This window comes from Topomyia yanbarensis, chromosome 3 (genome assembly GCF_030247195.1).
Source record: "Topomyia yanbarensis strain Yona2022 chromosome 3, ASM3024719v1, whole genome shotgun sequence".
Taxonomy (NCBI): Eukaryota; Metazoa; Arthropoda; class Insecta; order Diptera; family Culicidae; genus Topomyia; species Topomyia yanbarensis.
The window spans coordinates 231,268,846-231,280,841 of NC_080672.1; the positions used below are offsets into that span (position 1 = coordinate 231,268,846).

At 43.9% G+C, this 11,996-nt stretch overlaps 1 protein-coding gene across 1 annotated transcript; it reads right to left on the reverse strand.

Annotated features, from left to right (window-relative positions):
- Window positions 1–389: 389 nt before the first annotated feature.
- Window positions 390–5,763, reverse strand: LOC131687754 (uncharacterized). The gene is made up of 5 exons (XM_058971846.1): window positions 5,516–5,763; window positions 4,662–5,417; window positions 1,682–4,595; window positions 1,068–1,431; window positions 390–1,021 (listed from the first exon to the last, which is right to left on the reverse strand). Exons 1-5 carry the CDS (start codon window positions 5,761–5,763, stop codon window positions 390–392), a joined length of 4,914 nt encoding a protein of 1,637 aa, XP_058827829.1.
- Window positions 5,764–11,996: the final 6,233 nt, after the last annotated feature.

The following is an 11,996-nucleotide window of genomic DNA, read 5'->3' on the forward strand; positions in this document are numbered from 1 at the left end:
AATAATTTGCAAGCAAAGATCCGGTAATTAATTGCGTAATCACGATTTATTCGACCTAGATTTTCTACAACGCAGCTTTAATTTTAACACCATTTATTTGTATGACCTTCTAGGTAGACGATAAATTTGGAACTGATCGAGATGGTGGGCAGCAGAAGTGATAGAACCTTATCATTTACATTGCGCGCTTGTAGTAGTGCAAGTGATTTCGCATCTGTAAGTGATAGGGTTCGTCCACTCAGTCGAACAATCATATTATAGCACGGCGCAACATTGATGTGTGGTATCAGTGTTGCAACATCGCCGCCACCTTGAAAATATAGATTTCAACTATTATCCTAATTATAGATTATACAATATTATATAAACAATTTCAAAATATAATAAATTTAGTGTTCTCCTCCGGTGTGATCCTCCTGGGATTCCGCAGGGCGGGTTGTGGGTTGATCGTCTCCGTGCGGTAATTCGGCATCCCGTTCTTCCAGCGGAAGCAAGCAGATTTTGGTGATTGGCCGTACGATGACTCCCCGGCTAGTGCGCAGTGAAGCAACTCTCACCAGCTTGTCTTTGCCTGGGTGAACGGCAATTATTCGAGCCAATGGCCACTTCACCGGCATTTGAAGTTCGTCAGTCAGCACTACGAGTCTCCCCGGTTGAATGTCTGCATTGGGATAACAAACCTTAGAGTCTCGTTGCAGCTCTTGAAGGTATTCTGTCCGCCAATGATACCAGAACTGCTGATAGATTCGTTGTAGACGTTGATAATGGTCCAGACGGTTCAGTGGCAATCGATGCAACTCTGGTTCGGGCAGGGAGTGCATTGTGCTACCGATTAGGAAGTGCGCAGGAGTTAGCGCAGCGATGTCATTCGGGTTCTCACTCAGTGGTACGATAGGGCGCGAGTTCATGCTCGCTTCGATCTGCGTTAGCAGGGTGGTTAGATCCTCGAAAGACAGCTTTGAATTGCCGAGCTGTCGGTACAGTTGATGTTTGGCCACCTTGACCGCCGCCTCCCACAATCCTCCAAAATGAGGGGGCCTTCGGCGGGTTGAAGTGCCAAGTGATACGTTCACAGGCTCGATCAGACGTAATTTGTCGCATCTGCGACTCATCTTGCAACATTCGGTAGACTTCATCCAGTTCGTTGGCGGCGCCTTCTAAGTTCTTTCCGTTGTCAGAGTACAAGTCACTCGGTAGTCCACGACGAGCGATGAAACGACGAAGTGCCGACAGGAAGCCTTGCGTCGACAGGTCACTCACCAACTCGATGTGCACCGCCTTGGTGCAGAAGCAGACGAAGATGCTGATGTAAGCCTTAGTTGCAGCAGCTCGCTTGTGTACCGGCTTCAAGTAGACTGGTCCTGCATAATCCACACCAGAAATGGCAAACGGTCGACTGGCAGCTACTCGATGCAAGGGAAGTTGACCAATCTGTTGAGTGGTCGGGACAGGCTGGGCTCTGGCGCAACGGAAACAGCTGCGAAGGATGCTGCGAACCAGTCGTCGCCCGTGGACTGGCCAGTATTTTTCTCGTATAGCCGCAAGTGTTAGGCGGCCGCCACCGTGAATAAGTGATATGTGGTAGGATTTGGCAATTAAACGAGTGAGGGGATGGTTGCTGGGCAATAGGGCGGGATGTTTGAATAGAAATGGCTGGTCTGAAAGTTTGTCTCCCCCCTACACGTATGGTTCCCTCAGGGTCTAGAAACGGAGTCAGTAGACGGATTGCAGAACGCTTTCCGACGGCCTTGTTATGCTGCAAATTTTGGATCTCCTCGTCGAATGCATCTGCTTGAGCCAGCTGCGTCAGTTTTTGTTCTGCGTTGTTCAGGTGCTTCACATTAAGCGAGATACTGGGAATCGGACCAGTAAGGGGGAGCGGTTGCGTGCGCGCTTTACAGCGAGCATTGGCGATGAATCGAAGGATGTAGGCTGTAGATCGAAGCAAACGTTCGTAGGATGAAAATCTGGCAAAGATCGGATTGATGGTACTGCATATCACTTGAGTCCTTGTGACGGCTGTAATCAGCTTTCTGCGTTCCTTCCCGTCTTCTGGGTATTCGGTAAATTTTAAGACTGGCCATTTCGTTCTTGGATTCGACAGCCAATTGGGACCTCCCTTCCACAATTTGCTGACCAGAAAGTCGTCGACGTGCATGCCGCGTGATATTAGGTCTGCGGGATTTTCTGTTCCGGCTACGTGGTTCCAAAAGGCTCCATGCGTAGAGCTTTGTATCTCCGATACTCGGTTCGCCACAAACGTTTTCCAGGTATTAGGAGGTGCTCGCAGCCATTGCAGGGTTACGGTGGAGTCGGACCAAAAATACGAACCAGCGATGGGAGTTTGGAGCGCCTCGACGATCCGGGTGTGTAATTTGGCTGCAATGTCTGCAGCACACAGTTCTAGGCGAGGTAGTGTAATTTTCTTCAAAGGCGCGACTCGGGATTTGGAAGCAAGCAGTTGAACACGAATCTGTCCCGAGGAGTCGACACATCTGGCATACGTACACGCACCGTACGCCGATTCCGATGCATCGGAAAACGTATGAAGCTGGATGGTGGAGTTTGGTAGTAGGGCGTAACGGCTGATGCGGAAATTTGCCACCTTTGGAAGTTGTGCTGCATATTTCTCCCAGGACGTCGCTATATGATTGGGTACCTCGTCGTCCCAAGCACATGGTAGCAGCCACAAACGTTGCATTAGCATCTTACCCTTGATGACAATCGGCGATATTAACCCCAATGGGTCGAACAGTTGAGAGATTGCCGAAAGGATCGATCGTTTCGTTGGTGCATGCTTGTGTTGGCGAATCTCGGAGTCGAAGCGAAGGATATCAGGCTCAGGTTCCCAGGAAATTCCTAGTGTTTTCACCGTCTCGTGCTTGTCAAACTGAATTGATGATTGGGTACCAATTTCATCGGGTGACAGACCTGCCAGCACTGGTAGCTGATTAGATGTCCATTTTCGAAGTGGAAAACCGCCTTTCGCCAGGAGTTCACTGAGTTCTGTCCTTAACTGGATTGCTTCTGTGATGGACTGTGCTCCTCCGATGAAGTCATCTATGTAGAAACTCTTCCGAACAGCGGGTCCGGCCAGCGGATAGGAATCGCCTTCATCGTTAGCCAGCTGTTGCAACGTGCGTGTGGCTAGAAAGGATGATGGGCTCAGGCCATACGTAACAGTCAACAACTCATAGCATTGGATTGGATCGGCCGGGTCGGATCGCCACAGAATTCTCTGGTAAGGTGTATCGTCGGGATGGAGCAAAACTTGCCGGTACATTTTGGCGATATCACTCACCAACGCCACGGGAAATATCCGGAACCGAAGAATGGTCAATAGGAGATCATCCTGCACCACAGGACCTACTAGTAGAGCTTCGTTGAGAGATGAGCCTGTAGAGGTCTTGGCCGACGCGTCGAAAACCACACGTACTTTCGTCATTGTGCTGACTTCCTTCACTACCGGGTGATGCGGGAGGTAGTATGCTTGGGAATACTGTCCGTCGTCTTCTCGAACACGCTGCATGTGTCCAAGGGAGAGGTATTCTTCCATAAACTTGTGGTATTCATTCTTCAGTTCAGGATTTCGTGCAAGTCGTTTTTCCAGGAGGAGAAACCGACGGAGTGCCATAGGTCTGGAATCTCCAATCAGCTCGTTGAAGTTGGGTTGGCGGGGTAAACGTACCATGTATCGTCCATCTGTTGTTCTCGTTGTGGTAGATGAAAATGATTCTTCGCATCGCCTTTCTTCCAACGAATAGGCAGACCGGGCTTGTAGCTCTTCAACCTTCCAAAACTGTTCGACGCTCTCTTCAAGCGTGAATAGGGAAACAGCTACGATGCTACAGGGAGGATTCTGTTTAGCTGAAGGAACCTTATCAGCTGAGCCGGAAATTAACCATCCGAAAACACTATCGACAAGCATCGGAAGAGATTTAGGTAGTTGAATCCTGTTTGCCGTTGGAAAGAATGAGAAGAAATGCTCGATTCCTAGGATCATGTCAATTGGCGTACGTTTATGGAATTGGGGATCCGCCAGGAACAGATTTGAAGGAAGCTTCCAGTAGTCCACTGGAATATCGTGGACGGGTAGATCGGGGGTTACTTTTTGAAGTATTAAAAACTCAACATTCATCGAAAAATCCTGCTTTCGGGACCGGATCTGGACGTGAACTGATTCTCTGGCGTTTTGCGATTGCTCACCGATTCCTTGAACGATAACATTCGATTTGCTTCGCTTCAGTCGTAGCAGCTGGACCATCTTCTCGGTAATCAGATTTGGTTGAGATGCGCAGTCCAAAAGCGCACGTGCGAAATGCTCCTTACCATAGCGATCGATGACCGCTGTGAGCATAAACACGTTCTTCCCGGTTCCTTGCAGTGGCAGACTGCAGTTGATTTCTCTCGGTTGGATGGAAGTGGCTGCAGATAACATGGGAGAAGATGACTCATCACCTGCCGAAGCTACACTCACATTAGTCGACGCTCGTGTAAAGTTGCCAGTAGAGGATGAAGCTTGGTCGGAGCGAGGGGGACCTGCACTGTCTCCGAAGCCTGCATGGAGGAGGGAATGATGACGTCGTTTACAGAATCTGCAGGTGTATTTAGATGAACAATGCCTTGAAAAATGATCACTCCTAAAACAATTCAAACACAACCGATTTGCATTGATCAGGGCAAGGCGATCTATTGCATTCATTTTCTCGAATTTTGTGCACTTTACCAATGGGTGGAGCTGTTCACAAGCATAGCACTTTCCTGGAGTGTCGACTGCTGTACTGGGCGACGGTTTCATCTGGGTGGACTTGCGAGTTGCCGAAACGTGAGAGGACGTGACGTACTGCGGTGGAGGTTGAACGTGATTCACCGAAATTGATTCCAGAACACGGATGCGTCGATGCAGGAACTCAATAAGGGCTTCATAACTTGGCTTCTCTATTGTCGATGCATGATCCTCCCACGCCTTGAGAGTATCATCAGGAATGCGAACGCACAGCAAATGTTCCAGTATTGTGCTCCAGCCGTCCACTGGCTCTCCAAGCTGCCGCAGGATTTTGGTATGCCGCTCGAACTCGTCGACAATCCCATGCAATGAAGCGGTAGTTTCCTTTTTTATCCATTGGATTTCCAGCATCGCCTGTAGATGCCGTTTCTTCAGGAGATACTCGTTCGCATACCTTCCGACCAATGCCTGCCAAGCTAAAGAATAATTAGTGGCACTGATCGCGAACGACTCGATTATTTGAGCGGCTTCACCCGTTACCGCTGACTTGAGGTAGTGGAATTTCTGGATCTCCGGAACATCCTGATTCAAATGGATCAACGCTAGGAATGTGTCGTGGAACGCCAACCACTCTTTGAAATCCCCGTTGAATTCAGGCAACGTGATCGTCGGAAGTTTGAGACCCTTAAGACTGGAGGGAAATGTAGGGGGGTAGGATGAGGAGCACTGCCAACAGGAATAGACGGAGGCAGTTTTGACAGCAGACCAGCCTTAATTTTGAAAAATTGCCCTTCAAATGCAGAGCGAATTTGGGTGTTTAGGGTTATACCTTCATTTGTTTCCTCGATGCCTTCAAGAACCGATTGGATGTCCTCAAGATCCTGCCGGATTACGTCCAGGTTTTCGATCCGCAGCGCCACCTCGAGCCTGTCCCGTTCCTCCTGGTATTCCGCCATAAATATTCCTGCTCTTCTGAGTGAAGCAAGAAGTGCCGTACGTCGAAGCACTAGCTGACGCCTCTCCTGGTCGTCCGCCATTTTGAACGGCGCTTAGGCACGCCGGCGATGTAGAGATACACGTATGCAGAGCGTTGATTTTCTGGGAATAATTAAGACCAGTAGCCCTGAGATGGAAATTTAAATCGCTTGGACAGGTACGTACCTTTTCCAAGGCTAAATGTGCCTTGTAATTTTTTATCAGCCAACAGGAATCAAAGTTGCTTCCACCGGCGATCAGATGCTGTAGCCGACACAACTGGGCGATGTAGCTGACGGTTGATGCTCACCAGTGCGAAAAGGAAATGAGCAGCAAATGATAATGAACATGCAGAACCGTTACCATGGAATCACACCTTGCTCCTGGTTCAGTGGTGTGAGGAACAGCAGATAATTTCGGCCTTGATGCATGCAGGCCTGGCTAGTTGGACCGAGAAGACTGCCTTAGTATCCCTATGCTGATGACCAACAGAAGATTTGATCCAAATTCCGTCCGAATTGGTACCCGGAACCGTACTCCAACCGTCACGGACCGTGGACAGTGGAAGTTGGTGTTGCAACTCGGAAAAACGGAAAAGCGCAATCTAGAGCGCACCAGCGGAGAGCAGAAAGGAATTGGACTACTACTAACCTGATCTCAGTGAAATATTTGCCTTGTATTTAATTATATCCAGTCCGGCTAGCAGTGATCTCCACGAGGTTTATCAGCAGCAAAACCCGATGGCGGATGCCACACAATGCTGTTTCAACAACCGATTGTTCACCTCGAATTGCGATGGCGCCTTGGCTTGGCGTCCTGTAGATTTGCGATGGCGGTGCAGATCGGCGTAGTCGCACAAATGGTCCGTGATCGCATGCAGCAATCAATCCTGGTCACGGCACCAATTTGTTTTGACCGGATTGAACTAGGCTGGGAAATACCGTTTAGTGAACCAGCGCAAGCCGAGAGTCCGTCTATAGACAACAGGTAATAATTTGCAAGCAAAGATCCGGTAATTAATTGCGTAATCACGATTTATTCGACCTAGATTTTCTACAACGCAGCTTTAATTTTAACACCATTTATTTGTATGACCTTCTAGGTAGACGATAAATTTGGAACTGATCGAGATGGTGGGCAGCAGAAGTGATAGAACCTTATCATTTACATTGCGCGCTTGTAGTAGTGCAAGTGATTTCGCATCTGTAAGTGATAGGGTTCGTCCACTCAGTCGAACAATCATTTTATAGCACGGCGCAACATTGATGTGTGGTATCAGTGTTGCAACAGTTAGGTCCAAATTTGTGAAATCATTCAAGAAAAATAGGTGCTTTTTTCTATCAATTTTTGAATAACGGTCACCAAGACCATTTTGCCTTAAGGGGTCTGGGGATAGTACCATGTTGTATATGTATAGAAAGGGAATCTAAAATGCTACAAAATGACGTTGAGTCTTCGGATTTCTGTTGTTTTGATCAAAAGTTCGGTCCAAATTTGTGAAATCGTTCAAGAAAAATAGGTGCTTTTTTCTATCAATTTTTGAATCACGGCCCATTTTGCCTTAAGGAGTCTTGGGATAGTACCATGTTGTATATGTGTAGAAATGATGCGAAATATAGCATATTTTAGAAAACCTTGTTAATTTTAAGAATGCAAACGAGCCATCCATCTACACAAACTCATCTCCTCTCCCATTAAGGTCTCTTGAATTATTCTCGACGGCGGTCATCCGATTATTGTTCCGAATAAGGACAATCACCTAACTGTGGCATCAACCACTACTGTTAATACTAGCAACCTAGCCTCCTCAGCTGAAAATCTTTTCCTTTGAATCACTGGAATTGGATTCTTCACGAAATCCCAAAACAACTAGATTAGTATTGATATCGTCTGAGAGCAGAATTTGATATGGTTTTGTAACTCCTGGTAGTATTGCTCTAGGGACCGTAGCACAGTGGGACCACTTCTTCAAAAATCGGTTATAAATAAATTCCATGCGAACTTCGTTACAAAACTACATATCTATAACAAATGTAGTATTAGAAGCCTTAGCCTTTCTTATTACACTAGGCATTCACATTTATTATTTGATTTTTTATATCAGAATTTTTAAAATATGAAATAGAACATGCTGCTCGAGGATGGAAGCAACTTGAACAAGAAAGTCTAGTGGAGGGAGAGGTAAGTGGCTTGCGGGTCTTCGACGGAATGGGTGTTGATTGGTTGAATTTCATTTTAATTATATTGCGACGATCGAATGGAAGGACCAGACTGATCGACTACGTGAAATTTGATGCAGTTGATCACTAGTTACGGGATTCACCAAGCTATGTGACGATGACCTAGCTCCTTTAATACCACCGGCTGAACTCGTTCGAGAACTGTGAACTTCCAAGACTGCTAAAATAGTACCGAAGTCCCGTCCCTGGTCAAAATCACTCAATCCGTACAAAATGTTTTCGAATCCTTCTCAAAAGAGGGTCTTTGATAAATCTCATGCTCGATTGGATAGACACTAATTGATCAACAGTAAACAAATGACAGAGATGGCGAGTATCACCAGAGGTATTCAGCGTCTTTAATCTCAAAGATCGGATGCTTACATTTGGGCTTTTCGATTGATGTACACCGGTGTAGTGGAGTGCGCTAGTTTTGAACTTTCTTGCACAAAGGTCCATGGAACATACCCAGTTTTCTGCAAAAGTGCAAAAAAGTGTAAAACTGGTGCACTCCACTACACCGGTGCACATCAATCGAAAAGTCCAATTGAAAATCGATACACTGTCATAAAACAGTGGGGCAGAATGGGAGGCAAATAAAAAAATCATGCAATAAATATTTGAACTGTATATTTATAAAGTCAAATAATAACACTTATAATGGTGACATTTAGGTTTTTAAGTTTAAAGCTTATGGAACTGGCATGGATATATTTTTTGTTGGGTTTATTATGAGTGAGAATATTCAAATGAAGCGTGTTGATTTTTATCAGTGTATATCGGACTCCATAAGTCGTTGTTTATTTGCCCGCTTAAAAAATATTTCTCTTGAACCAATTTTATCATGGACATTAGAATGGTACGTTTTATTCATCCCATTAAAGGTCTGATAGAAGTAGAAGTGGATTGGGATGAAGCGAAACAGTACTGTGATGATGGTAAGTGATATGCATTAACACGTACTAAGGGACGTTGCTGACAGTTCATAAAGTACGTAGACTTGCGATAGAGAGCTTCGCATATTTGGGCGGGGATGTGAGTTATAAAGTGAGCTTTATTCCGGATTGTGTTTACAGATGATAACTCAGTCTGCTTAATTAGGAAAGAAGGTCTAATTTCGGTCTACGTGTTTTTTGAAATGTTTCTGTGGGGTCCGTTGATAAGAGTAATAATTTTTTTCAATAATTTAAATTTCCATTACTGTTTGAAACAGCAAATTGTCAGCCATATCTGCTGGCGAATTGGAAAGCACAACAGAACAAAAAATTGATAAATCGTTTCCGAGCCAGTCAGAAAGGTGCGACAGGCGAACTCCAGGGCAGCCAGGATTCGTCTGAAGACGAACCGGAACAACATGAGCAATCACCGAGAACGGAAATGAGCGAGAGAGAAAGTGTGGCAGGTAAAATGGATATTCGTCATGATAATCAGTTTGAGCATGTCTAGCAAGAAATATTTAAAATAATATGTAGGGTGGATGTACCAATAGTCGCATATTTAAGGAAAACTTTTGATAAAAAATCGATGAATAGACTTATGGGCAATGTTAATACATTAAACGAAAGCTTTCAGTCCCTACTTGATAGGAAAATATAAAGATGGTTTAATAACCAATTTATGTATTCAAAACCGCTTGTACCACTATAGGAACACATGTACCAATAGTGGTGCAATCGTTAATTTCGGTTCCTATTGTTGCAAATCCCATTGCTTTCTTATGGGACCTGCAACTATAGGTACACTTTATCAACTAGCTCAAAATTCTAAGAAAATCTTTTTTTTAATAGTTATTTGAGCAAATTGCAAGGATAACAGTTTTATTGTCCCATAATTTTAGTGCGATGAATCGATAAAAAAATATTCATTGGTGGTTGGTACCTTAGTTAGGCGTATAACCCACTACTGCAACGTATAACCCACTACTACACCTCAACTATAGGAGCACCCACCCTATAGTCCTTAGTTCACTGGTTGCCTTTTTCAAAAGAAGGCGCGAGCAAAAATAAAATGCTTGGCAAGCATTTTATTAGAAGGGCCAGACGTACCTGGGGATAGTATCACGTTGTATATGTGTAGAAAAGGAATCTGAAATGCTACAAAATGACGTATAGTTTCCGGTTTTTTGTTGTTTTGATCAAAAGTCCCAAGTTTGTGAAATTATTGAAGGAAATTAGGTACTTTTTACTATCAATTTTCGAATAACGGTCACCAAGACCATTTTGCCTTAAGGGGTCTGGGGATGGTACCATGTTGTATATGTATAGAAAGGGAATATTAAATGCTACAAAATGACGTTGAGTTTTCGGTTTTCTGTTGTTTTGATCAAAAGTTAGGTCCAAATTTGTAAAATCATTCAAGAAAAATAGGTGATTTTTTCTATCAATTTTTGAATAACGGTCACTAAGACCATTTTGCCTTAAGGGGTCTGGGGATAGTACCATGTTGTATATGTATAGAAAGGGAATCTAAAATGCTACAAAATGAGTTTTTGGTTTTCTGTTGTTTTGATCAAAAGTTAGGTCCAAATTTGTGAAATCGTTCAAGCAAATTAGGTACTTTTTTCTATCAATTTTTGTTGTTTTTGCTTGAAGCGGAACTGAGTTAGTTTCTAACCCCAACTGCTGTCAAAATATATGAACTGATAGCGATTGGATTTAGAACCTGACTCAATTTCGGGGTCAATCGAAAACGCCATTACTTTTACTTCAACTACAAGATGACAATATGGCCAATGGCAGATCGCTGTTAGGACTTTAGTCATTCCGATGGACTATTAATCGAAATAAAATAGATAACATGAATAATCAAAAAAATAAATGAAAAAAATAGACAGAAAAATTGAACAAAATAAACATCATAAAATAAAAATGATCACAATTGGATAGAATTTTTTTGTTATATTCATATTATATTCTTTTAGGTGAGACAATGGAACAGGAATACGGAGAGTGTTCGAGACAATCTGTTCAAGAGCCCAGTTTGGTGGAAACTAACAGCAAAAACAAAAATGTCAGGACAGGTAAAACGTCTTTAAGCTTCATAACTACAACACACTTTTACACCAGTAACAAGACGACGCTGTTAGGACTTAAGTCTTCTTGTCATACTTTTGCATTAAACAAGATATAAAGCTTATCACAAGTGCTAAAGACTTGGCGGGAGACGGTCCTCATTAAACGAATCGAAAATAAAATCTCGTTGTAATATCACTTTAGCTTGGTATATTCATAATATCAAAATAGCTGAGTAGAAACGACAGTTTTAATGCATACTTTGTGTATAATACATTTCCTGTTTAGAGTTAATTTTGTAACATTATCCCATTTTGAGTAAATTTTTTAATATTATCCCATTTTGGGATACCCTACTATATACACAAACACTCACACACACACACACACACACATAATTCGTTAAGCTGTGTCGATTGGTACATGACTCAGCCCATCTGGTTTCGATTGTTTTAAGTTGGATTGTTTCTGTGATTTTCTTTTAGTGGCATGGACAGAGAACGCTACGCAATGTTTGATAAACATAAGAATATCAATGTGGAATGTACTTTGTGGAAAAGGGTTGCTGATCAAATGAGGGCAGAAGGATATCTAGTGGATGCATATTCGGCTGATCTAAAGTATAGCAACCTTTTTGCCACGTACAAAAAAATTAAGCAACGTCAATCAAAAACTGGGGCTTCGTCCAGCTTTCTAAGCTGGCCATGGTTCAAAATTTTTGATAGTGTCTACAAAACAAGGGCTAAAATAAGCGTGCCTGTCAAAAATTTGGGAAGCACGTTTCCCGAAATTCACGCCAACGAAACACTACCTGAAAATTTGGACCATAGCAATCCAGTTGACGGAATTGGTGAAATTGAGGACCCGGTCGAAAATCCAGAAACCATCGCCAGTACACTAGAAATGGTCGGGTTCGGGTTTTTGGACCCGAAACCCGGACCTGACCCGAACCCGACGGGTTTCGGGTCGGGTTCGGGTTCTGTAAATTTAAGCTTCTCGGGTTCGGGTCGGGTTCCGGGTTTTCAAATTTAAAATTCTCGGGCTCGGGTTGGGTCCGGGTTTTTG